The 27,985-nt window shown below is 44.8% G+C and overlaps 1 protein-coding gene across 1 annotated transcript in view; it reads left to right on the top strand.

The window, feature by feature from the left end:
• The first annotated feature begins 12,295 nt into the window (after positions 1–12,295).
• pebp4 (phosphatidylethanolamine binding protein 4) overlaps positions 12,296–27,985 on the top strand; it is a 271,180-nt gene continuing 255,490 nt past the window's right edge. The window contains exons 1-2 of the mRNA XM_078428896.1: positions 12,296–12,336; positions 18,017–18,145. Coding sequence (XP_078285022.1) covers positions 12,320–12,336; positions 18,017–18,145 — 146 coding nt within the window. The 5' untranslated portion in view covers positions 12,296–12,319. The remainder of the gene's footprint in view (positions 12,337–18,016; positions 18,146–27,985) is intronic.

Below are 27,985 nucleotides of genomic sequence, written 5' to 3'. Positions count from 1 at the left end.
TGAAAAGTCCGGGAGCAGAGCAAGGACGCCCGTTGGCTGAGAAGACAAGTGAGTGCTAATTACAGTGGAAAAGGCAGTTTAAAAAGAGCACCAAAAGGACGCTAGTAGTCAGTTTGAAAAGTCCGGGAGCAGAGCAAGGACGCCCGTTGGCTGAGAAGACAAGTGAGTGCTAATTACAGTGGAAAAGGCAGTTTAAAAAGAGTGCCAAAAGGACGCTAGTAGTCAGTTTGAAAAGTCCGGGAGCAGAGCAAGGACGCCCGTTGGCTGAGAAGACAAGTGAGTGCTAATTACAGTGGAAAAGACAGTTTAAAAAGAGCGCCAAAAGGACGCTAGTAGTCAGTTTGAAAAGTCCGGGAGCAGAGCAAGGACGCCCGTTGGCTGAGAAGACAAGTGAGTGCTGATTACAGTGGAAATGGCAGATAAATTGGACAATCAGGCAATTTAATTGGTGATATAAGTAAGACTTGCAAAAGGGTGCAGCCCTGTTCAGGTGCAGCCCAGTGAGAAAAGTGCGAGTCTTTGGCTGCGAGTCTTAGGAGGCTGAGGTGAGGAGGGTACAATTGTTTTAAGCCAGACACAAGGTAATGGCGGAAAAGTTGGTGCACTGTGTTTCCTGCAGGATGTGGGAAGACAGGGATGTCGCTGGAGCTTCTGGGAGCTACACCTGCAAGAACTGTGTCCAGGTGCAGCTCCTGAAGGAACGTGTGGGGAAGTTGGAGAGGCAGTTGGATGACCTCAGGGCCATCCGGGAATGCGAGAGTTTCCTCGACAGGTCCTATTGTGAGGCTGTCACGCCAAGGGTCCAGGTCGAGCGAAGGTGGGAGACTGTTTCAGGGGGGAGTGGACGTGGACTACAGGAGACCCCAATGGCTGTGCCTATTGCAAATAGGTATACCCTCTTGGGAACTGTCGGGGCAGAAGACGTTTGCAGTCCGAGTGGCGGACCTGTTGGCAAGGATACTCGACAGGGGAGACCGAAGTCAGGAAGAGCCGTAGTGGTCGGTGACTCCATCGTCCGAGGGACGGATAGAATATTCTGTGGCAGCAGGAGGGACTTGAGGATGGTCTGTTGCCTCCCTGGTGCCAGGGTTCAACACATCACGGACCGGCTTCAGAAAATCCTAGTGAGGGAAGGCGATCAACCTGAAGTCATTGTGCATGTGGGCACGAATGACGTCGGGCGGAAGAGGAAGGAGGTGCTACAGTGGGAGTTTAGAGAGTTGGGAAAAACACTGAGAAGTAGGACGTCGAAGGTGGTTATCTCTGGACTGCTACCGGTACCTCGTGCTGGTGAGGCCAGGAACAGAGAGATAGAGGGTATGAATATATGGCTGAGGGGCTGGTGCAGAGAGCAGGGATTTAGATTTCTGGACCACTGGGATCTCTTCTGGGCTAGGGGTGACTTGTACAAAAGGGACGGGTTACATCTTAACAGCAGGGGGACAAACATTCTGGCAGGCAGGTTTGCTAGTGTGACACCTGTGGCTTTAAACTAAGTAGTGGGGGGGAGGGGTTGACAAATTGTGAATAGGAAGATGAGGTAAAAAAAGGGAATACAGGAGATATTGCAAAAGACTCTCGGAAGAATGGGAACAGAAGTTCTAGAGGGGAAAAGAAATTAAGGGCAGGGCCAATTGTGACCGATGTGAGAGGGGAGGTGAATACAGAAGTTAAAGTGTTGTACTTAAATGCGCGTAGTATAAAAAATAAAGTGGATGAGCTTGAGGCTCAGTTAGTCATGGGCAAGTATGATGTTGTAGGGATCACTGAGACATGGCTACAAGAGGACCAGGGCTGGGAACTGAATATTCAGGGGTACACAACGTATAGAAAAGACAGACAGGTGGGCAGAGGGGGTGGGGTTGCTCTGATGGTAAGGAATGATATTCATTCCCTTGCAAGGGGTGACATAGAATCAGGAGATGTTGAATCAGTATGGATAGAAATGAGAAATTGTAAGGGTAAAAAGACCCTAATGGGAGTTATCTATAGGCCCCCAAACAGTAGCCTCGACATAGGGTGCAAGTTGAATCAGGAGATAAAATTGGCGTGTCAAAAATGTAATGCTACGGTGGTTATGGGAGATTTCAACATGCAGGTAGACTGGGAAAATCAGGTTGGAAATGGACCCCAGGAAAGAGAGTTTGTAGAGTGCCTTCGAGATGGATTCTTAGAACAGCTTGTACTGGAGCCTACCAGGGAGAAGGCAATTCTGGATTTAGTGTTGTGTAATGATCCTGATCTGATAAGGGGACTAGAGGTAAAAGAGCCATTAGGAGGCAGTGATCACAACATGATAAGTTTTACTCTGCAAATGGAAAGGCAGAAGGGAAAATCGGAAGTGTCGGTATTTCAGTATAGCAAAGGGGATTACGGAGGCATGAGGCAGGAGCTGGCCAAAATTGACTGGAAGGAGGCCCTAGCAGGGAAGACGGTAGAACAGCAATGGCAGGTATTCCTGGGAATAATGCAGAGGTTGCAGGATCAATTTATTCCAAAGAGGCGGAAAGACTCTAAGGGGAGTAAGAGACACCTGTGGCTGACAAGGGAAGTCAGGGACAGCATAAAAATTAAGGAGAGGAAGTATAACATGGCAAAGAAGAGTGGGAAGACAGAGGATTGGGACTCTTTTAAAGAGCAACAAAAGTTAACTAAAAAGGCAATACGGGGAGAAAAGATGAGGTACGAGGGTAAACTAGCCAATAATATAAAGGAGGATAGCAAAAGTTTTTTTAGGTACGTGAAGAGGAAAAAAATAGTCAAGGCAAATGTGGGTCCCTTGAAGACCGAAACAGGGGAATTTATTATGGGGAACAAAGAAATGGCAGACGAGTTAAACCGTTACTTTGGATCTGTCTTCACTGAGGAAGATACACACAATCTCCCAAATGTTCTAGGGGTCGGAGAACCTAGGGTGATGGAGGAACTGAAGGAAATCCACATTAGACAGGAAATGGTTTTGGGTAGACTGATGGGACTGAAGGCTGATAAATCCCCAGGGCCTGATGGTCTGCATCCCAGGGTACTTAAGGAGGTGGCTCTAGAAATAGTGGAAGCATTGGAGATCATTTTTCAATGTTCTATAGATTCAGGATCAGTTCCGGTGGATTGGAGGATAGCAAATGTTACCCCACTTTTTAAGAAAGGAGGGAGAGAGAAAACAGGTAATTATAGACCAGTTAGTCTGACATCAGTGGTGGGGAAGATGCTGGAGTCAATTATAAAAGACGAAATTGCTGAGCATTTGGATTGCAGTAACGGGATCATTCCGAGTCAGCATGGATTTACGAAGGGGAAATCATGCTTGACAAATCTACTGGAATTTTTTGAGGATGTAACTAGGAAAATTGACAAGGGAGAGTCAGTGGATGTGGTGTACCTCGACTTTCAGAAAGCCTTCGACAAGGTCCCACACAGGAGATTAGTGGGCAAAATTAGGGCACATGGTATTGGGGGTAGGGTACTGACATGGATAGAAAATTGGTTGACAGACAGAAAGCAAAGAGTGGGGATAAATGGGTCCCTTTCGGAATGGGAGGCAGTGACCAGTGGGGTACCGCAAGGTTCGGTGCTGGGACCCCAGCTATTTACGATATACATTAATAACTTAGACGAAGGGATTAAAAGTACCATTAGCAAATTTGCAGATGATACTAAGCTGGGGGGTAGTGTGAATTGTGAGGAAGATGCAATAAGGCTGCAGGGTGACTTGGACAGGTTGTGTGAGTGGGCGGATACATGGCAGATGCAGTTTAATGTAGATAAGTGTGAGGTTATTCACTTTGGAAGTAAGAATAGAAAGGCAGATTATTATCTGAATGGTGTCAAGTTAGGAGGAGGGGTAGTTCAACGAGATCTGGGTGTCCTAGTGCATCAGTCATTGAAAGGAAGCATGCAGGTACAGCAGGCAGTGAAGAAAGCCAATGGAATGTTGGCCTTCGTAACAAGAGGAGTCGAGTATAGGAGCAAAGAGGTCCTTCTACAGTTGTACCGGGCCCTGGTGAGACCGCACCTGGAGTACTGTGTGCAGTTTTGGTCTCCAAATTTGAGGAAGGATATTCTTGCTATGGAGGGCGTGCAGCGTAGGTTCACTAGGTTAATTCCCGGAATGGCGGGACTGTCGTATGTTGAAAGGCTGGAGCGATTGGGCTTGTATACACTGGAATTTAGAAGGATGAGGGGGGATCTTATTGAAACATATAAGATAATTAGGGGATTGGACACATTAGAGGCAGGAAACATGTTCCCAATGTTGGGGGAGTCCAGAACAAGGGGCCACAGTTTAAGAATAAGGGGTAGGCCATTTAGAACGGAGATGAGGAAGAACTTTTTCAGTCAGAGAGTGGTGAAGGTGTGGAATTCTCTGCCTCAGAAGGCAGTGGAGGCCAGTTCGTTGGATGCTTTCAAGAGAGAGCTGGATAGAGCTCTTAAGGATAGCGGAGTGAGGGGGTATGGGGAGAAGGCAGGAACGGGGTACTGATTGAGAGTGATCAGCCATGATCGCATTGAATGGCGGTGCTGGCTCGAAGGGCTGAATGGCCTACTCCTGCACCTATTGTCTATTGTCTATTGTAAAGGCCACAAATGGGTGGCCTTCTAGGAAATACCTAAAGTGACGGACAGCTAAATAGAGAGCCAGAAGCTCTCGGTCAAAGGCGCTATACTTCCGCTCAGCAGAACTCAGCTGTCGGCTGAAAAACGCCAAGGGCTGCCAAAGGCCATCCACCTGCTGTTCCAAAACCCCACCCACCGCCACGTCCGTCGCATCGACCGTCAGGGCCGCGGGGGCGGAGGCGCTCGGGTGGACGAGCATGGTGGCATCTGCCAGAGCCGCTTTAGCTGCCTCAAAGGCCGTCTCAGCGGCCGCGGACCATTCTAACTCCACAGGTTTGCCCGCGAGACACTGGAAGAGCGGACGCATGACCCGTGCCGCTGCCGGGACGAACCTATGGTAGAAGTTCACCATGCCCACGAACTCCTGCAACCCCTTCACTGTGGTGGGCCGCGGGAATGCACGGACAGCCTCCACCTTCTCGGGCAAAGGGGTGGGGGTGTTCACTTCGAAGAACTCTCCTAACTAACTGGTTTTGGGCGCCAAAACCACACGTGACGTCGCTGTCCAATCAGTGGGCTCAACTCCCTGGACCAATCTCTACGGTCGCACCCACACGTGACCTTGCTGGCCAATCTGAGGGTTCGACTCCCAGGACTAATCTCTATGGTCGCTACATCATCGACATATTTGGAAATTTGACAGATTTTGATATGGATTGTGAATAGCGAGAGGCTCAGGACTTATTGTTCCAATATCTCACCTACCAAACTGAGAAAGATGTGCTTGTTTCCAGGTATCCAATTCCCAATCTATGTCAGTAGACTCAACGTTCTGTTCACTGACCTTGTTGACCAACTTTCTGCGAGGGGCATTATTAAAATCCTTTTGAAAATCCAAATACATTGACTTCACTACTTCCCCTTATCCATTCAATTAGTCACATCATTATATTCTATTAATATATCACATCCACTGTTTCCCCTTATCTATTCTATCAGTCACATCCTTAAATAACGGCATCAAGGGTTCCAGCTTGGAATCATTGTAAGTTGGCCTCTTTATAAACCCTTTTTCAGACAAAGAATATTGAGATCATGTAACAATTTATGCATTGTTCCTACAGCTGAAACAGGTTCATAAAGCAGCATCTTTTTTCTCCGTCTGGCTCAATAACATGCTATATAATATTTTTATTTACCGAGTCACACCCATACATCATCAACCACATTTATAATGAAGTTAACATTAATTTTGCATTATGTGAAGCCAGGTGTAAGATGGTCATGAATCTGGTTGTACATTATAACATTTGGGTTGTTTAAATTAGTTTAGGGTTCCACTGAGACATGAGATCTGAACAAAATGCAGGGACTTACTGAAGCACTACTGAGCGGGAAATTCTTAAATGTATTCAGTGAAAGGAGCACATTGATCTTTCACAGGTTGAGCTAAGTGTGAAATTTATTGTCAAAATGAATGACTAAACTGCAAATACCACTCAGCATAGATAACGTAATTTACACATTTGTAAAGATACTTTGAAAGGACATACAAGAGAACTCAGCAACCTGAATTATAATTTCATGTGCAGACCCTAAAACAAGCCCTAACAGGTGGCAAATTTTCTGATTACTCCTGGAAAGATTTAACTTTAACACAATTTTAATCTTATAATCAAGGGGATTATGGTATAATCTTAAATGCAAAAATAATACAAATCTTCTTCAACAAAGCTCTGGGCTTTGTTATTGTGAAGTGTTTATTTAAAGCAGATTAAAACTTTCAATTTACCAACAGATTATATTAATTCATGACAGTAATCCTGTTTCCCTGCTTCATAACAAAGTTTGCCTGTATGGAGAGTCCTGTTATTTATTTTCATCTATGGATAGTTGACTTGCTGATAGATCAATGTTTATTGCAGTCCTTTTGCTGAAGGATCTGATAGTCAAGGAATCCCAGGTTTAAACATAGCAATGGAACAGGAAATTACTTCCACTGTCAGGATGATGTGTGACTTGGAGGGGTATCTCCAGGTAATGGTATTTCCACATGTCTGCTGCTTTTATCCTCCTCAGTGGAGGTCTCAGGCTTTGGAGGTGCTGTCACAGGAGCATTAGCAAATAATTGTTGTAGGTGGTACATACTGCAGCCATGTTGTGTAGGTGAGGTAGAAAGGATACATTCAAGATGGTGGATCAGCTGCCCACTGAGCAATTAGTTTCTCCGAGCTAATTTTGAGCTTCTCAAATGAGGTTGGAGCTGTTCACACCCAGTCACACGTAGGGTATTCTATCACTCTGTAGATCTCTGCCTTAAAATTGGTGGTATGGCTTGGTGCAGTCAGGAGGTCAATTCCTTGCTGGAGGATAGCCAGTGTCTTGCAACAGGGTATATAGGTGGATGGTCCAATTAAGTTTCTGGTCAACATTATCCCCATGATACTTTTGTTGGGCAATGTAACAATTCAACATTGTTCATTCTGAGCTCTTGTTGTGGATGGCCAGTGCATAACCTCTACATGCTGTAAATGTTATTTGACATTCACCTCATGCCCGAATGTTGCCTCGGCCTCAATGCAGTCAAAAAAGGTTAGTCTGTTTTCTGAGAGGCTGTGTGAAGAATTGAACATTGTGCAAACATCTGTGAATGAACCCACTTCTGATGTATATAATGAGAGGGAAGGTCACTGATAAAGCAGTTGAAGATAGTCCAGCCTAGGACTGGCCTACAGAACTCCTCCATCTCCTGCGACACTCAGGAACTGAGATGATTGACCTCCAACTCTACAACCATCTTTCTTGTTGGGGTATGTTTGGCAGACCCATTCTGACACCAATTTTTTTCCTGACTGGGTCATATTCGTCAGTAGCACCGCTTATTCACTGATTTAATGAAAGTCATTGATGATTTTAGCCAGGGTACATTTTGTACCAGCATTGACCAGTGCTTTTTCCAGGTACTGTTCAACATGGAGGAATACTGATTCATAAGATGAGAGAGGATGGTTAGTGGTAATCAGTCAGAGATTTCCCTGCCACTGTTTGACCTGATGCCTCAGAAGGCAGTGGAGGCCAATTCTCTGAATGCATTCAAGTGAGAGCTAGATAGAGTTCTTAAGGATAGCGGAGTCAGGGGGTATGGAGAGAAGGCAGGAACGGGGTACTGATTGAGAATGATCGGCCATGATCACATTGAATGGCGGTGCTGGCTCGAAGGGCCGAATGGCCTACTCCTGCACCTATTGTCTATCATGCGACAGGGTTAGAATGAATGTTGAGGAATGCCTGCACCATTCCTTCTTGATTTTACCATCTTGTTTGGTGGATCTGTCTTGATGGTGGGACAAAACATTCAGTGATATGATAAAAGGACTCTTCGAAATTGGCAGATGTATGCGATTCTACGAGCACAAAAACTTTAGGTTGTCACTTGTTTGACCTGTGGGACAACTATCTCAGTTTAGACAATAGTCCTGATGTTTGCACAAAGTTGATTACACTGGGAGTGAGTCTAAAGCCAAGTCTGATGCTGTGCGTTCATCCAATTTTTATTCTTGTTGTGACTTAACAACCGAATGGTTTTACGTCATTTCGGAAAGCAGTTACGATCTAATTATTTTGCTGCTGATCTGTGATCACTTGTAAAATAGTAGATTTCCTTCTCTGAAAGACATTTGTAAAGGAGATTTCTGATTATGTCACTTACTGTTCCTCAGTGTGCACATCACTGAGAACCTTTCTTGGACACTGCACATGAACACAATAACAAAGAAGGCCCGCCAGCGGCTCTTCTTCCTGAGAAGACTGAGGAAGTTTGGCATGAACGCCAGCATCCTCACAAACTTCTACAGATGCACCATCGAGAGCCTGCTGACGGGCTGCATTACAGTCTGGTACGGGAACTGTTCTGCCCACAGCCACAAATCATAACAGAGAGTGGTGAAGACAGCACAGCACATCACTGGCAACTGTCTCCCAGCCATTCAGGACATTTTCTACCAGCGGTGCCTGCGGAAGGCACGCAGCATCATCATCAAGGACCACAGCCACCCAGCATGCAGGCTGTTCTCCTTGTTACCTTCAGGCAGACGATACAGGAGTATGGCTGCGCGTACCACCAGACTTAAGAACAGTTTCTACCATCAGGCTTCTGAACTCATAAACACATTTCACATCATGTATGTTGATTATTTTAATATTGTCTTTTTACCTTATTAATGTAATGTTTATCTTATTTATCCTTGGAATATTACTGCTGAGGTGACCCGTTGTCTTGTCAAATACATTTCATTGTATCGTTGACCCAGTGCCAACCTACATACGACCAATTTAAATATATATTATTATTATAAAAAAATTATTATTAAAATTATTATTATGATTATTGTTACTGAAACTAATTCTATTTGAAAAAAATACAGATTTAATTAATTGAATTCTCCAGATGCAATGGTGAGACTTTACTTTAAAAAAAAAATCTTTTAAAAAAGTGCAAAACTGCTTGTTTCTTGCTGCTTTGATCTGAACCATTTTAATCTCGAGAATGCAGAAATGTAAACAATACAAATTTATTATATATATAAGATGGCAAAACTGGTTTTCTAGAAATATGAAAGTGGTGGGAATACCTTTTCAATCAATCATGAGATTAGTAACATTTGACTACCAGCATAATACTAATTGTACCCATTGAAAATGCATCAGCAAAACATGAAAATGTTTATATAATCTGGGATTCCAACCTATAAGGCTTGTAGGTAGAGACCCATGTCAGCAGTTGTCTGTGAAAAGAGCTTGTTGTGTTTTGAAGGAAACATTTTCACGTTGCCGATTTTTATGAGGACCCACCGACAGAAAAATGAACATGTACTTTGAAAAGTAAGGGTTGCAACCTGGTTTTCCCATTCTTTGACTCAACACAGTTGTTGTACTTTCAGAGTTGAAAGGGCTGCCACACAGACTGCTTGTTGACTAACATCACAGAACAAAGATGCGCTGAAATAGTCTTCTGTTATCCCTACCTCTCAGAAGCAACACACAGATCTTTACCCAGCATCACATTGAATGCAGCAGAGATTAGGAACACTTAAAGCTTTGCCAACTCTGTACATTTTGCACCAAGGTCTCAACGCCAGGTTCCTTACCTTCCATCAGCCCAGCAGGTCATGGAAGTTAAACTGTTGTCATATATCACTGAGCAATTTACGTGACTTAGTTTCAATTTCTGCAGAAACTTTGAGGTTGCAAAATATGTTTGGAGACTTCAAGTTCCAACCAGAGGAAACAGGCTCCAAATGTAGTTAATAGCTCAAGAGTTCCACTGTACAATAAAGGGCAAGACTCACTGAAGCCTGAAACAATAAAATAAAACTCACCCATTCAATCCACCTTATCCCCCTCCTCCATCCCCCCTATCCCACCCCACTACCCCCAACCCCTACTCCCCCTAACCCCATTCCCCTCCCCGCACTCCCACCCCCCAACTTCCCCCTACCCCCACTCCTTCCTCCCCCTACCCCCAACTCCCTCCTCCCCCTACCCCCAACTCCCTCCTCCCCTCCCCTCAACCCTCTCCCCATCCTCTCCTCCCTCTCCTCCCTCTCCCCACCCCCTCCTCCCTACCCCTACTCCCCCTTCCCCCACTGCTCCTCTCCCCCAACCCCCACTCTACTCCCCCACCCTTGTTACCCCGCTCCCCCTCCACTCCCATCTTCCCCACAACCCCATTCCCCCCAACCCCACTCCCCCCAACCCCACTCCCCCCATCCCCACCACTCCCCCCTCCCAGTCTCCCCACCCGCACTCCCCCCTCCCATAGTCAGGATCATACCTGGTACTCTGGTGCTGCAAGCGCTGTAAGGCAGCAACTTTACCGCTGTTCTCCTGGTCGCCTTTGTAACTATTTGCAAACCTAGGTGTGGTCCTTTGGCCCACTACGTTCATGATGACTTTTTGCCCATCTACACCAATTCCATTTGATTGCATTAGGTCCATATCCACCCAGCTGAACGATGTCAAGCTGTGGTCCTGGAAAACCTTCCTTGCTATCCATACCACCTATTTTTGTGTCTTGCTGATCATATGTCTGACATTCACATCCAAGGTATGGATATATTACAAACAGCAAATGTCCCAGCTCCAAACTCTATGGTACACCACAAGTTAGACATCAAATAAAAAAAACCAATCTTTCACCACTAACTTCTGCGTCCTATCCAGTTAGCTGGCTCACCTTGGATCCCATCAATGTAGCCTTCTTGACCAGCCTACTACTCGAGATCTTGTCAAATGTCTTATCCAAGATGACACCTAACCCAGGCGACTCTGTGCGATAGTCACAGAGATGGATCTGCAATCATGCATTAAATCTCCTCTCTGACAGCAACATTTCTTACTTGAACTATGCTCTTAATCTATTTACTATATTTCCTTTATCATGTATCTGTATACTGTGGATGGCTCGATTGTAATCATGAATTGCCTTTCCGCTGACTGGTTAACACACAACAAAAGCTTTTCACTGTACTTCAGTACACATGACAAACTAAATATCTTAGTTACCTCCTCAAAAAACTCCTCGCAGCCCCTTTACACCTTCTTCACTCACTCACAATTCCACGTTGTTCTTGTAGATGGGCTATCCTATGATGCAAGTGCTTCAATAAAATGATGCGTTGTATCTTAGCGTGTACTTAAGCACCTTATTACAGTTCTGTAATATCATAACACTCAATTAAGATAGTCGGTTCCGGTTGACATTGACTGAATAGTTGGCACTCAAAGCACTCATCCCTCCAGAGCCCACGAGCCACAACCTGCCAAAGTCGCTCTTTATCATAGTCATACAGCATGGAATGAGGCCCCTTGGCCCAACTTGCCCCAGCTACACTAATCCCACCGACCTGCATTTGGCCCATATTGTAGCGACCATAGAGATTAGTCCTGGGAGTCGAACCCTCAGATTGGCCAGCAAGGTCACGTGTGGGTGCGACCGTAGGGATTGGTCCAGGGAGTTGAGCCCGCTGATTGGACAGCGATGTCACGTGTGGTTTTGGCGCCCAAAACCAGTTAGTTAGGAGAGTTCTTCGAAGTGAACAGTTAGAATTAATGGTTGTATGTAATCTCGTTCGTTATACTTTGTAATCGAATGTTGCTGTCGCAATAAACTTCTTTAACAAAGAACGAGCCTCCAGACTCGCCATAATATCCCTCTAAACCTGTCCTATCCATGTATCTGTCTAATTGTTTCTTAAACATTGCAATTGTTCCTGCCTCGACTACCTCTTCTGGGAGCCCATTCCATACGCCTACGCCTACGCCTACGCCTACGCCCACCACCCTTTGTGTGAAAAAGTTACCCCTCAGATTCCTATTGAATCTTTTCCCATTCAACTTCAACCTATGTACTCTACAGAACGAATTAATTGAACTAATTCTCAGTTCAGATTGGCACGTTATCCTCATGCCAGGTGCAAATTATAAACTGGTGGGCTCCATCAAGTTTTTCAAGGAAACCTGGCAGTTGGGAGCCAAAAAGGCGGGAACGGTGGCTTTAAATAGGCGGCATGTTGATGGACGTCTGCGTTATCCAATCAACGCCGGGATGGGGACCAATGGGACGGGTTAGTGGGTGTTTCCGGAGGCGGGACTAGAGGTCGCGCGCTGGGTTTCGTCCGTTTTCCATTCAAAACACAACCGGCCTCGCAGGCGGCGTCGCGCTTTACTGCTTGACATTTAATCTTTTTTTGTTTTAAAAAGAAGCATGCTTATCGTCAACAGGTAAGCGCATTGTGCGATACCGTGCGCCAAGTTATGAAGTGAAGCGCGATTTTTCCATTTTGCCTCAACATGCTTTTCACCAGTTTTGTTTTCTTTCTCTCTCTTTTGTCAGTTACATGTTTTCTTTCAAAACAAATAAAAAAAAAACATAAAGGGAAGGGGTTAGGTGTTTTTGTGGCCTTTTTGGAAATGAATGGAGAAAATTAAATGTATGTTTTCCTCTACTTTTTCATCAGTTGTTTTTTTCTCTCCTGTCAGATGTTTCCTTTCAAAACAAAATTTAAAAAATCTATAAAGGGGAGGGGTCAAGTGTTTTTGTGGCCCTTTGGAAATGATTGGAGAAAATTCCATTTATATTTTCCTCTACTTACCAGTGTTGTCAACTGTGTGTGGCTTTCTTTTTAATGAAGGTGGAGACTGCTTTGCTCTGTTCAACAGTCCAAGTGGGAATAATAATAATAATAATGCATTACATTTATATAGCGCTTTTCATACACTCAAAGACGCTTTACAGGGATTTAAAGAACATAGGGAAGTGAATAAATAGATAAATAAGTAAACGAACAGAGAAAGGAGACAGAAGGTGACACGGTGACCTTCAGTGGTTGAAGGCAGTACTGAACAGGTGAGACTTCAGTGATGTTTCGAATGTGGTGAGTGAGGAGGAGTCTCTGACGGTTTAGGGTAGTGAGTTCCAGAGGGTGGGAGCAGCGATGGAGAAAGCCCTGTCCCCCCAGGATCTGAGTTTGGTCCGGATGGGGGGGGATAGGAGATTGGCAGCAGCAGAGCGGAGGGTGCAGGTGGGAGTGTGCCTGTGGAGGAGGTCAGTCAGGTAGGATGGGGCCAGGTTATGGAGGGCTTTGTAGGTCATGAGGAGGATTTTGTACTGGATTCTCTGGGGGATGGGGAGCCAGTGGAGTTTGTAAAGGATGGGGGTGATATGGTCACGGATCGGGGTGTGGGTGAGTAGACGGGCAGCGGAGTTTTGAATGTATTGAAGTTTACTGATGATTTTTGAGGGTGCGCCATAGAGGAGGCTGTTGCAGTAGTCCAGACGGGAGGTGATGAAGGCGTGGATGAGGGTTTCTGCAGCTGTGGAGGAGAGGGATGGACGGAGACGGGCAATGTTTTTGAGGTGGAAGAAGGCTGTCTTTGTGATGTGTTTGATGTGTTTGTCGAAGGAGAGGGTTTGATCAAAGATGATTCCAAGATTCCGGATGTGAGGGGAGGTGGATACTGGGAGACCATCAATTTTGAGGATGAAGTTTTGGGTGGATTTGGTGAGCGTTTTTGGACCAATTGATGATGATTTCAGATTTGTTGCAGTTGAGTTTGAGGAAATTTGATTGAAGCCAAGATTTTATTTCAGTGATGCAGTTTGTCAGTATAGTGTGTGGTGGTGGAGATTGACTTGGTGGAGATGAGGAGCTGGATATCATCGGCGAAGCAGTGGAAGTTGAGACCATGACGGCGGATTAATTGACCAAGGGGGAACAGGTAGAGGATGAAGAGGAGGGGGCCAAGGACTGAGCCTTGGGGGACACCTTGGGGGAGGGGAGCGGTGGGGGATTTACAGTTGTTAATGGAGATAAACTGGTGCCTGTCAGAGAGGAATGGTGTTTATATTTGCTGGCAGTGGATCAACATAAGGGAACAAGATTACAGTGAAGATCCAGGCTGAGTTGAAGTGAGGTTAAAGGGACCTCGACTCCATCCTATCCCCCCTGGTCAAATCCCTCCCCACCTACGTCCAAGACACCTCACACGCTCTCCATCTCCTGGATAACTTCCGGTTCCCAGGCCCCCACTCCCTCATTTTCACCATGGATGTCCAGTCACTCTACACTTCCATCCCCCACAAGGATGGTCTCGAAGCCCTCCGTTTCTTCCTCGACCGTAGAACCAGCCAATCCCCATCGACCAACACTCTCCTCCGCCTAGCAGAGCTGGTTCTTACCCTCAACAACTTCTCCTTTGACTCCTCCCACTTCCTCCAAACCAGAGGCGTAGCTATGGGCACTCGCATGGGCCCTAGCTACGCCTGCCTCTTTGTCGGGTACGTCGAACAATCTCTGTTCCAGACGTACACTGGCCCCATCCCCGAACTCTACCTCCGCTACATCGACGACTGCATTGGTGCTACCTCTTGCACCCATGCAGAACTCACTGACTTTATACACTTCACCTCCAATTTCCATCCTGCCCTTAAATATACCTGGACTATCTCTGACATCTCCCTCCCGTTTCTGGACCTCACCATCTCCATCACAGGAGAAAAATTAGTGACGGACATTTATTACAAGCCCACCGACTCGCACAGCTATCTGGACTACACTTCTTCCCACCCGGTCCCCTGCAAAAAGTCTATCCCCTACTCCCAATTCCTCCGTCTACGCCGCATCTGTGCCCGGGATGAGGTGTTTCAGACTAGGGCTTCCGAGATGTCCTCGTTTTTCAGAAAACGGGGCTTCCCCTCCTCCATTATAGATGAGGCTCTCACTAGGGTCTCTTCTACATCCCGCAGCTCCGCTCTTGCTCCCCATCCCCCCACTCGCAACAAGGACAGGATCCCCCTCGTTCTCACCTTCCACCCCACCAGCCAGCGGATCCAACATATCATCCACCAACATTTCCGTCACCTACAACAGGACCCCACCACTGGCCATATCTTCCCATCCCCTCCCCTCTCTGCATTCCGCAGAGACCGTTCCCTCCGCAACTCCCTGGTCCACTCGTCCCTTCCTACCCAAACCACCCTAACCCCGGGCACTTTCCCTTGCAACCGCACGAGATGCAACACCTGTCCCTTTACCTCCCCCCTCAACTCCATCAAAGGACCCAAACATTCTTTCCAGGTGAGACAGAGGTTCACCTGCACCTCCTCCAACCTCATCTATTGCATCCGCTGCTCTAGATGTCAACTCATCTATATCGGCGAAACCAAGCGCAGGCTCGGCGATCGCTTCGCTGAACACCTGCGCTCGGTCCGCATTAACGCCACTGATCTCCCGGTGGCCCAGCACTTCAACTCCCCCTCCCATTCCCAGTCTGACCTCTCTGTCATGGGCCTCCTCCAGTGCCATAGTGAGGCCCGCCGGAAATTGGAGGAGCAGCACCTCATATTTCGCCTGGGCAGTTTGCGGCCCGGTGGTATGAACGTCGACTTCTCCAACTTCAGATAGCTCCTCTGTCCCTCCCTTCCCCTCCTCCTTCCCAGATCTCCCTCTATCTTCCTGTCTCCACCTATATCCTTCCTTTGTCCCACCCCCGACATCAGTCTGAAGAAGGGTCTCGACCCGAAACGTCACCCATTCCTTCTCTCCCGAGATGCTGCCTGACCTGCTGAGTTACTCCAGCATTTTGTGAATAAATCGATTTGTACCAGCATCTGCAGTTATTTTCTTATATTAAAGGGAAATTATATCTCCTGGCATGATCTGTAACCAACAAACATTTGGTTGAAAATGTCAAGCTGTTTGATTTGTACATGCTGTTTTGATTTGAACATGACTGTTGAACTGTGCTTAACCACATTTGGATAGAACACAGAAGGTGTCCATGGTTATTAAAAAATTGTGGCATCGTGGACTCAAAAGAGTGTGGCAAGAAGCTGTGATGGATCTGCATTGCAAATGCCTGCCCTGAACGTATGCTATGGAGAAATTCATTCAGACAGCCTACGGGCAAGCAACTAACATAATTTCTGCTGTTGCTCATCCCAGACTTATAAAAGGATGACAATGACAGGGCACTATACTGGTTGAGTCACTAAGTCCTGGAATGTTGATTGAAAGGTGTGAATTTGAACCAGTATGGCAACTAAGAGATTCATAGAATTGAATAAATCTGATTGGCAAAGCTAGTGATTTATGATGGTGACTGTGAAATGACAGGATTGTTCCAAATCTATCTGATGTTTGGAATGCTTACTAAATGTTTTAGGGGAAAAATAATTTGGTGTTCTGATATAGTCTTGCCTCTATGTGACTCCTGACCCACCATACTATTTAAGAACTACTGTCTCATTTTAGGGATAGAAATATAGAGCTGTGGATTACAGAAACCTTGTCCAAGACAACTATCTATACTAAACAATCCTCCAACATTTCCGTCACCTCCAACGGGACCCCACTACTGGCCACATCTTCCCATCTCCTCCCCTTTCTGCGTTCCGCAGAGACCGACCGATCCCTCCGTAACTCCCTGGTCCACTCGTCCCTTCCTACCCAAACCACCCCCTCCCCGGGCACTTTCCCCTGCAACTGCAGGAGATGCAACACCTGTCCCTTTACCTCCCCCCCTCAACTCCATCCAAGGACCCAAACAGTCTTTCCAGGTGAGACAGAGGTTCACCTGCACCTCCTCCAACCTCATCTATTGTATCCGCTGCTCTAGATATCAATTTCTCTACATCGGCGAGACCAAATGCAGGCTCGGCGATCGTTTCGCTCAACACCTTCGTTCAGTCTGCCTTAACCAACCTGATCTCCCAGTGGCTGAGCACTTCAACTCCCCCTCCCACTCCCAGTCTGACCTTTCTGTCATGGGTCTCCTCCAGTGCCATAGTGTGGCCCACCGGAAATTGGAGGAACAGCATCTCATATTTCGCTTGGGCAGCTTGCAGCCCAACGGTATGATCATTGACAGTCTGAAGAAGGGTCTTGACCCGAAACGTCACCCATTCCCTCTCTCCCAGATGCTACCTGACCTGCTGAGTTACTCCAGCATTTTGTGATACTAAACACTCATCTATACTAAGATAGTTAAGAATGGATATTAAATAGTGGCATTGCCAATGGTGACCCCATCCTATGAATGGAGAAATAAAAGGCGTTGAGATTGTTATAATGATGAAAAAAATAGTTTTGAGCTTCTTTGATAATGCAGTGGGAACAAATAGCTGCAGAATGTATCCAGTGCAACTATTCTCATGTCTTGAATTCCCTCCTTCAAACTTTCACCATATGTGCATATATCTTTCATTATGCAGCTTAGAGCATATTTAATTTGAAAGCCACCGTTGGAATGTTTTGATGATGGTATGCAAATATAATTTATCTGCTACTGTTTCAAACCAAAACAAGTGGGGGTTGCTTCTGTCTGTCACTCCTTTTGGTCATAATATTAAACTGACTGACTAGCAATAGCTTCTAGTTTAATAGTCAGTTTTAAAATTCTCATCAGATCACTCTATGGATTTACTTCTCTCTAAAATTGTTGAACTTGACATTGTCCAGAGTTTTAATTGATATATTACTATAGAAACCATGTAATACAAAGCACGAAGTAATATAACACTATGATATAAATTGAAAGTTAAGAGCATTGCTTATCTCTGCTAGATTGATCTAAAGCTCTGTCAATTGAGCATAAAGTAATCAATTGACACATTGAGTAAAGAGATTTATAGAATTTAGAACAGTCATATAAATATTAATCAATAGGCATTTTAGAAAATGAAGTGAATGTTATTTTTTTTAAATGACGTAAGAGTATGGAAAAAGTACGTTGTGAGCCACTGAGAGAAAAAAGTTGTGTGTACAATATGCTATACAATGAATTGTACCATTCGAGAAAAGCAATTGGGTTCAGAATTCCAGCATCAAAACATAAGGTTTTCTTTGTGTACAAATGAATGATTTATGGGTATTTATTAAGAAATTGTGATTTGAATTTTCAGGATGAAGCAGCTTGTATATTTTCTTCTGGTTGGATTGAACATTCTTTCTCATCAGGAGGTAGATTCTTCAATCGATTTGGAAGAATCAACATGTATTTTTAAAAACGGCAGTGACAGCAGTATTTGCAGGCAAGCTCATCAATGATAACTTACTCTGGAATAGTAGACTTGGCTCAAATTTAAAACTCGCTTATTGTCATGCTTGCATTCATCATAATGTTTTGGAAATGGTACACACGCAACATGTAATCCCTACATTTTGCCAGTGGTATTCTTAATGTAGATATAAGCTATTCAAAAACGAGTGAAGTTAATTTATATTGTTTATTTATGTTATGAACATTAGAACCAATGATTTTGGTATTGTTTCCCTTAAGTTTCATTTCATTGTTTATTGTGGACCCACTTTTATTTGATTTTTTTTTCTGAATGAGCAACAGCAATAAAATTTAACAAATAAACCAAATGTGAATTGGTGTCAAGCACCATGCAAAGCCAAGTTCTAGTCACCAAATTGTTGAGGTATTTATTCAATAATAAATAATGTGCTGGTAAACAGAAGGACATGGGAATCATTGATGCTCATTGTAGAGGAAAATAGCTAAGAGTTAAGTACACACATATATATATATATATATATATATATATTTATATATACACACACACACACAGCCAGGAACGAATGCCCAGGAATGAAAGAGATTACAGAAAGTGGTAGACACTACCTGTTCTATCACACATACTGACCTCCCCATAATCAAGGGCAACTATTGGAGGCATTGGCTCAAAAACACAGCCACTATTATCAAGGACCCTACCACCCAGGCCATTCTTATGGACTGTTAAGCTGCTGAAAATAAGAGTTTCATTGTTAAATTGTCCATACATATGACAAATAAATATTCTTGGTGCTTGGCATCCAGCACATAAATGAATACTACTTCTGATGTTATTTTTCATTTTATTGATTTTACCAGGAAGATTGGTCAAATTGAAAGCAAAATGTCTGATTGTGTCTTAAGTTGGCCGGTGACCATTGACCATTTTTGGATAAGTAGAAGTTTCTCATGCCTTTTTTTTTTTCATCATTGTATGGCCGAAATTGACATTGTTACAACCAACAGGTGGGACATTTCCAGCCAACATTGTGTGCTTTCTATCACTGTGGAAACCTGCAGCATTGCTCCCTTAAGAAGTGTGAAACTTAAACAGAAGTAAAAGAGTCATAAGATAAAGTGGGTCTAATGGTAGAGTTACAACGTTCTGTGCTATAGACAATAGACAATAGACAATATAGACAATAGACAATAGGTGCAGGAGTAGGCCATTCAGCCCTTCGAGCCAGCACCACCATTCAATGCGATCATGGCTGATCACTCTCAATCAGTACCCCGTTCCTGCCCTCCCCATACCCCCTCACTCCGCTATCCTTAAGAGCTCTATCCAGCTCTCTCTTGAAAGCATCCAACGAACTGGCCTCCACTGCCTTCTGAGGCAGAGAATTCCACACCTTCACCACTCTCTGACTGAAAAAGTTCTTCCTCATCTCCGTTCTAAATGGCCTACCCCTTATTCTTAAACTGTGGCCCCTTGTTCTGGACTCCCCCAACATTGGGAACATGTTTCCTGCCTCTAATGTGTCCAATCCCCTAATTATCTTATATGTTTCAATAAGATCCCCCCTCATCCTTCTAAATTCCAGTGTATACAAGCCCAATCGCTCCAGCCTTTCAACATACGACAGTCCCGCCATTCCGGGAATTAACCTAGTGAACCTACGCTGCACGCCCTCCATAGCAAGAATATCCTTCCTCAAATTTGGAGACCAAAACTGCACACAGTACTCCAGGTGCGGTTTCACCAGGGCCCGGTACAACTGTAGAAGGACCTCTTTGCTCCTATACTCAACTCCTCTTGTTATGAAGGCCAACATTCCATTGGCTTTCTTCACTGCCTGCTGTACCTGCATGCTTCCTTTCATTGACTGATGCACTAGGACACCCAGATCTCGTTGAACTCCCCCTCCTCCTAACTTGACACCATTCAGATAATAATCTGCCTTTCTATTCTTACTTCCAAAGTGAATAACCTCACACTTATCTACATTAAACTGCATCTGCCATGTATCCGCCCACTCACACAACCTGTCCAAGTCACCCTGCAGCCTTATTGCATCTTCCTCACAATTCACACTACCCCCCAGCTTAGTATCATCTGCAAATTTGCTAATGGTACTTTTAATCCCTTCGTCTAAGTCATTAACGTATATTGTAAATAGCTATTGTAAATAGCACCGAACCTTGCGGTACCCCACTGGTCACTGCCTGCCATTCCGAAAGGGCCCCATTTATCCCCACTCTTTGCTTTCTGTCTGTCAACCAATTTTCTATCCATGTCAGTACCCTACCCCCAATACCATGTGCCCTAATTTTGCCCACTAATCTCCTATGTGGGACCTTGTCGAAGGCTTTCTGAAAGTCGAGGTACACCACATCCACTGACTCTCCCCTGTCAATTTTCCTAGTTACATCCTCAAAAAATTCCAGTAGATTTGTCAAGCATGATTTCCCCTTCGTAAATCCACGCTGACTCGGAATGATCCCGTTACTGCTATCCAAATGCTCAGCAATTTCGTCTTTTATAATTGACTCCAGCATCTTTCCCACCACTGATGTCAGACTAACTGGTCTATAATTACCCGTTTTCTCTCTCCCTCCTTTCTTATGTGCTGTGGCTTTGTCATAGCACAGAAACAGATCATCGGATGCAAGAAGCCCACATCTATATCCATGTAATAGGTTATAGATTCACATTTTTTATTTTCCGGTTTTGTTTTTAAACACAAAACAAAAATCAAATTAATGCACAGCTAATAAAAAAAATGGTGGCATGAAAACAATGTGCAAAAATTATAATAAATTATTATGTTTGAACAGCGATGGTTAAGCGGTTGTGGTTCTCTGTCAACTATTATGCATTCTCTGTCTCCCTTAATGTTATGGTTTCCTGGGTAAGGTGTAAAGCCCGAAAGATTTACAACCAATCAACAAAGTAGCGGAGGAACTTGGCGGGTCAGGCAGCATCTATAGACGCTTGGGACAGACGATGTTTGACTTGGTGCCCTCTGTAGACTGATGGAGTTGGGGGGGAGAAAGCTGGAAAAGAGTGGTGTGAGTGCAATAGACAATAGGTGCAGGAGGAGGCCATTTGGCCCTTCGAGCCAGCACCGCCATTCAATGTGATCATGGCTGATCATTCTCAATCAGTACCCCATTCCTGCCTTCTCCCCATACCCCCTGACTCCGCTATCCTTAAGAGCTCTATCTAGCTCTCTCTTGAATGCATTCAGAGAATTGGCCTCCACTGCCTTCTGAGGCAGAGAATTCCACAGATTCACAACTCTCTGACTGAAAAAGTTTTTCCTCATCTCAGTTCTAAATGGCCTACCCCTTTTTCTTAAACTGTGGCCCCTTGTTCTGGACTCCCCCAACATTGGGAACATGTTTCCTGCCTCTAACGTGTCCAACCCCTTAATAATCTTGTACGTTTCGATAAGATCTCCTCTCATCCTTCTAAATTCCAGTGTATACAAGCCTAGTCGCTCCAGTCTTTCAACCAAAGACAGTCCCGCCATTCCGGGAATTAACCTAGTAAACCAACGCTGCACGCCCTCAACAGCAAGAATATCCTTCCTCAAATTTGGAGACCAAAACTGCACACAGTACTCCATGTGCGGTCTCACTAGGGCTCTGTACAATTGCAATCACTAGGGCTCTGTACCTACCTCCGATACCATGTGCTCTAATTTTGCCCACTAATCTCCTATGTGGAACCTTGTCAAAGGCTTTCTGAAAGTCAAGGTACACCACATCCACCGGCTCTCCCCAGTCAATTTTCCTAGTTACATCCTCAAAGAATTCCAGAAGATTAGTCAAGCATGATTTCCCCTTCGTAAATCCATGATGACTCGGAAAGATCCTGTTAGTACTATCCAAATGCTCTGCAATTTCGTCTTTTATAATTGACTCCAGCATCTTCCCCACCACTGATGTCAGACTAACTGGTCTATAATTTCCCGTTTTCTCTCTCCCTCCTTTCTTAAAAAGTGGGACAACATTAGCTACCCTCCAATCCACAGGAACTGATCCTGAATCTATAGAACATTGGAAAATGATCACCAATGCGTCCACAATTTCTAGCGCCACCTCCTTAAGTACTCTGGGATGCAGACCATCAGGCCCTAGGGATTTATCAGCCTTCGAAGTCCCATCAGTCTACCCAACACCATTTCCTGCCTAATGTGGATTTCCTTCAGTTCCTCCGTAACCCTAGGAACTCTGGCCACTAGAACATCTGGGAGATTGCTTGTATCTTCCTTAGTGAAGACAGATGCAAAGTACCGGTTCAACTCGTCTGCCATTTCCTTGTTCCCCATAATAAATTCCCCCGCTTCTGTCTTCAAGGGACCCACATTTGCCTTGACTATTTTTTTCCTCTTTACATACCTTAAAAAGCTTTTACTATCCTCCTTTATATTATTGACTAGTTTACCCTCGTACCTCATCTTTTCTCTTCTATTGCCTTCTTAGTCATCTTCTGTTGCTCTTTAAAAGATCCCAATGCTCTGGCTTCCCACTCTTCTTTGCTTTGTTGTACTTCTCTTTTATTTTTATGCTGTCCTTGACTTCCCTTGTCAGCCACGGGTGCCTCGTACTCCCCTTAGAATCTTTCCTCCTCTTTGGGATAAATTGATCCTGCAACTTCTGCATTATTCCCAGGAATACCTGCTATTGCTGTTCCACCGTCTTCCCTGCTAGGGCCTCCTTCCAGTCAATTCTGGCCAGCTCCTGCCTCGTGCCTCTGTAATCCCCTTTGCTATGCTGTAATACTGACACTTCCGATTTTCCCTTCTCCCTCCCAATTTGTAGAGTAAAACTTATCATATCGTGATCACTGCATCCTAATGGCTCTTTTACCTCGAGTCCCCTTATCAGATCAGGTTCATTACACAACACTAAATCCAGAATTGTCTTCACCCTAGTAGGAACAAGCTGTTCTAAGAATCCATCTCGGAGACACTCCACAAACTCTCTTTCCTGGGGTGCATTACCAACCTGATTTTCCCAGTCTACCTGCATGTTGAAATCTCCCATAACCACCGTAGCATTACATTTGCGACATGTAAAGCTACGGGTGCAGCAAAGCCCCAAAAGTGGCTCTTCCAGGCTTTTCCCCAAACCTACCTATTTTTTCCAACTTTCTTCCATTTCATTAGTCTAGACCAGAGAGGTCTTCTGTCCATTATCTCCACAGCTGGTGCCTGACCCACTGAGTTCTTCCAGTATTTTGTTTTTTTTTGCTCAAGATTCCAGCATCTGCAATCTCTTGTGTCTCGAAGATATAAAACCATTTTGGGGAGGTAAAATCTGTACAATTCCTCTCCAATGGACCACTGTGACCCTGCTTAGATGTTTGCAATCAGTCTAATACAGTATCTACCTGTCCGAGGAGATGTCTTCCATATTAGATTTCTGCTTGAAGTAACTTGGCAAATCATCATCTATCACATGAAATAACAAACCACAGGTAGTGCAGTTGTCCTCTTCCATCCTGTGCAAGTCTTGCCATCTACCCTTGAAATAGCAATACTGCATTCGAAACTCTTCGCTTTACAATTTGTTGGAGTGAATTATCTCCTGAAACATAATGACTAATTTTGTCATCTTATGAAATAGAATTCTAGTAGTGACTAATTTGTGCCACTAGGTGGTACAGGCGTGCTTTATATTTCATTTTCAAAAGTAGCAACTTCACTGGAAAACTAAATGGAATTACGCTTGGAGGTAAACTAATTGAAACTTAGAGTTCATCATATTCCATTGTTTGTTGTTCATACTCTGTGTAAAACCAGGATTTAAAACAAAATAGCTTGGTTACCTGACCCGAGTCTGAATGGGCTGTGTGTGAATTCAGCTTGAGACAGGTCTTTGTTACGCCAAGCCAATTTTGGTTTGGGTCAGATTGGATATGCTGTTCTGGCGCAGGTCAGTACTTTATCCAGACCAATTTAATATGGTGCCAGTGAGTAGCGGTTGAGCTACATGGACACTTCATTAAGGAGTGGATCAGGGGCTTGACTCTTAATGGAAGGATTATTTTCAGAAATGTCTTAAAGTTTGACTGTCAGCAGAGGGAGTGGATGGAAAATATTGCCTATGTTTGATAAGTTCTTTTCTAGGCATTGGATTCATGTTTGCATTGCTGTCATAGTTAGGCAGTGAGAAGATAAGGGAATTCACCAGAGTTGCAAGTATCTTTTTCAGATGTGGATGTGTTTCTGCCTGGATGTGATATTCTGCAAATATCTCCAGGTTGGGTTGGGTAAGGAAAAATAAAGGCCTTGGTCTTACTTCTGTTTAGATGGTCTATGGTTAGGATGAGTTTTAAGTTTATATCCAAATAGACTCAATTAAGAAAGTAACTGATTTTATTTCAAATTTGTTTGTCAATTTACATTCATTGTTTTACATAGTTTGGTGATGTATGGTGTGGTGTATTTACCATTTTGAGTTTTGTGTTTTGGCAGCTGAGCCTTGCCGTAGTTCCGGGTATAAAGCATTGTGGGATACCTGATAACACTCTCTGGTGGTGTTGAAGTAAAGCAGCCATATGTTGTATGCTAACCTGTCTCACTCGTCAATTCTTATCATAATACACCACAGTTAAAGTTGGCGACGAGGATAAAACAAGCAGAAAATGCCTATCATAGGTTCCATAGGGGAGTTCGCCCCGAAGACAGAGTCTTGGTCGGCGTATGTGGAACGTTTAGAGCAGTTTTTTGAGGCTAACGACATTGCAGTGGAGAAGCAAGTAGCTACTCTGTTAAGTGTGATGGGAGCATCTACATATGGTCTGTTAAGGAACCTGGTGCAGCCGCTGAAGCCAAAAGATAAGTCCTACGATGACATTGTGAACATTTTAAAGACTCATTTTGAACCCAAGCCGTTGCTTATTGCGGAGAGATTCCGCTTTAACCGATGCAACCAGCGGGCGGATGAATCTGTGACCAGTTACGTTGCGGAGCTGAAACAGTGTGCAGTTAACTGTGAGTTTGGAGCGACGTTGAACGAGACGCTTCGGGACCGTTTTGTCAGTGGGATTTGTAATGAGGCAAGCCAGCGACGGCTGTTGTCGGAGTCCAACCTGACTTTTGCACGGGCATTTGAAATCGCCCTCAGCATGGAGACTGCGGAGAGAGACACGCAGCAGCTGCGGGGACACGAGGTACGTCCGAACCAAGTGCATAAAGTGGATGCGCACACGGTTAAGCAAACGGGGAGGAACTGCCATAGATGTAACGGCAAAAATCACAGCCCACAGGTGTGTCGCTTTAAAGATGCAAAGTGTTACAACTGTGGTAAAACCGGGCATATTAAAAGGGCATGCAGAGGAAAAGTGGCGGCGGCACCGACACAGAGCAGATATAAACGACAGACTGATAAAAACACAAAGTATGTGGAGGCAGAGGAAATAGTGTTGCCAATGTTTTCATTAGTAAATGGCAACAACTGTAAACAAGCATACCGGGCATGTTTTGTGGTTAATGGCAAAGAAGTCAAACTAGAAATTGACACCGGAGCTGCCGTGAGCATTATCTCAGAGGAGTTGTTCCAGACCACCTTTTTAAAGCAACCACTAGGGCTTGCTGAAGTCACACTGAAGACATACACAGGGGAGGTTATTCCTGTGTTGGGACAGTTTGAAGCCACTGTCAAATATGAGAGTCAGAGTGAGCAGCTACCAATGATTGTGGTAAAGGGAGCAGGACCAGCTTTGTGTGGAAGGAACTGGTTAAAAAAGCTCACCTTAAACTGGAAAGAAATTAAACATGCCAGTGACAAGTCTCATCAGGAAGACATAAAGCATATTAAGGAGATGCCTCACCTGACATCAATACAGGATGTACTGGAGTTACACGCTGAAGTGTTTAAAGATGAACTTGGCACTCTGCGTGATGTCAAAGCAACAATTTTGGTGGAACCAGGGGCCCGCCCAAAGTTTTGCAAAAGCCGCCCACTGCCATTTGCCATGAAAGCACGAGTGGAGGCTGAATTGGACCGACTGGAAAAGGCCAACATAATTACTCCAGTCAAACATAGTGAATGGGCAGCACCCGTTGTTCCGGTTGAAAAAAAGGACCATACCATTCGTCTGTGTGGAGATTACAAACTCACTGTAAACCAAGCTGCCACTACAGAGACTTATCCCTTGCCACGGATAGAGGAGCTGATGGCAACCCTCAGTGGAGGAAAGGTGTTTTCAAAGATTGACCTCGCCTCAGCGTACCAGCAGGTACTTCTGGAGGAAGAATCAAAAAAACTGTTGACCATTAACACACACCGAGGCTTATTTGTCTATAACAGACTGGCTTTTGGTGTGAGCGCAGCACCCTCCATCTTCCAAAGAATCATGGAGAACCTCATGAAAGATCTGAATGTAGTGGTGTATCTGGATGATCTCCTCATCACAGGAAAAACTGAACGAGAGCATCTGCAAAACCTGCATAAAGTGCTACAGAGACTGCAGGAGAGCGGACTGAGAGTCAGGGACTCAAAGTGTGAGTTTGGAAAGAAACAAATCGAATACTTGGGTCATGTGTTAAACAGCCAGGGCATTCAGCCATCACCGGAGAAAGTCAGAGCAATAAAGGATGCACCAGCCCCCACCTGTGTGAAAGAGCTGAGAGCTTTCTTGGGACTAGTGAATTATTATGGACGGTTCATGCCCAACCAAAGCACCGTGCTTGCTTCCCTGTACAGGTTGCTGAAAGACCAGGTGTCGTGGGAGTGGAAAAGTCGAGAGCAGAAAGCTTTTGACAAGTGCAAATCGCTGCTCACAAGTGACAAGATCCTGGTGCACTATGACCAAAAGCTTCCTCTCACTCTGGCCTGTGACTCCTCAGCGTATGGCATTGGAGCTGTCATACAACACAAAATGCCTACAGGGGAGGAGCGCCCCATCGCCTTCTCATCACGCACATTATCCCCTGCTGAGAAGAAATATTCTCAGATTGAGAAAGAGGGACTGGCGCTCATTTTTGGTGTAAAGAAGTTTCACCAATACCTGTGGGGGAGGAAATTCAAACTTGTGACTGATCACAAACCCCTGCTAACACTGTTTGGAGAACACAAAAGCCTGCCTACCATGGCTGCAGCTCGAATCCAAAGATGGGCAATAATTCTCTCTGCCTATGATTATCACATTGAGTACTGTGCCTCAGGGAAACATGGTAATGCAGATGGCCTCTCAAGAGTTCCGCTGCCTGACACAAACGACGCAGGGACCACAGCCATCACTGACAGCGTATACACACTGTTAACTGAACATCTTGAGCAGGCTCCACTGAACGCAGACCAAGTGGCACGTGCAACACACACAGACAACGTGTTGTCAAAGGTGCTGAAATTTGTCATGGATGGCTGGCCTGCTGAAGTGGATGAGACTCTGAAAGCTTTCCACACGCGTAGATGTGAACTTTCAATAGAGCGAGGATGTGTCCTGTGGGGCACCAGAGTGGTGATTCCTGAAAAGTTGAGAAAAACTGTTTTAAAGGAGCTGCATTCTGGCCATCCAGGAATTGTGAAAATGAAAGCACTAACACGCAAGTACGTATGGTGGCCTAAAGTTGATGCAGAGGTGGAGCAAGTTTGCAGAGCATGTGAGTCATGTCAATTGGAGCAAAGGATGCCTCGTCAGGTGCCTTTGCATCCATGGGAATTTCCTGGCCAGAGCTGGAAAAGACTACACATAGACTTTGCTGGTCCATTTTTGGGACACACTTTCATGTTGGTGGTGGATGCTTACTCCAAGTGGTTGGAGGTGTTTAAAATGTCTAGCATCACATCACAAGCCACTATCACACGACTGAGAAGACTGTTCGCAGCTTATGGATTGCCGGAGCACATTGTC

Source organism: Rhinoraja longicauda, chromosome 36 (assembly GCF_053455715.1).
Source record: "Rhinoraja longicauda isolate Sanriku21f chromosome 36, sRhiLon1.1, whole genome shotgun sequence".
In the NCBI taxonomy this organism is placed as follows: Eukaryota; Metazoa; Chordata; class Chondrichthyes; order Rajiformes; family Arhynchobatidae; genus Rhinoraja; species Rhinoraja longicauda.
Note: the sequence above shows the minus strand (reverse complement) of the source record. Positions and strands in the feature narration are given on the sequence as shown.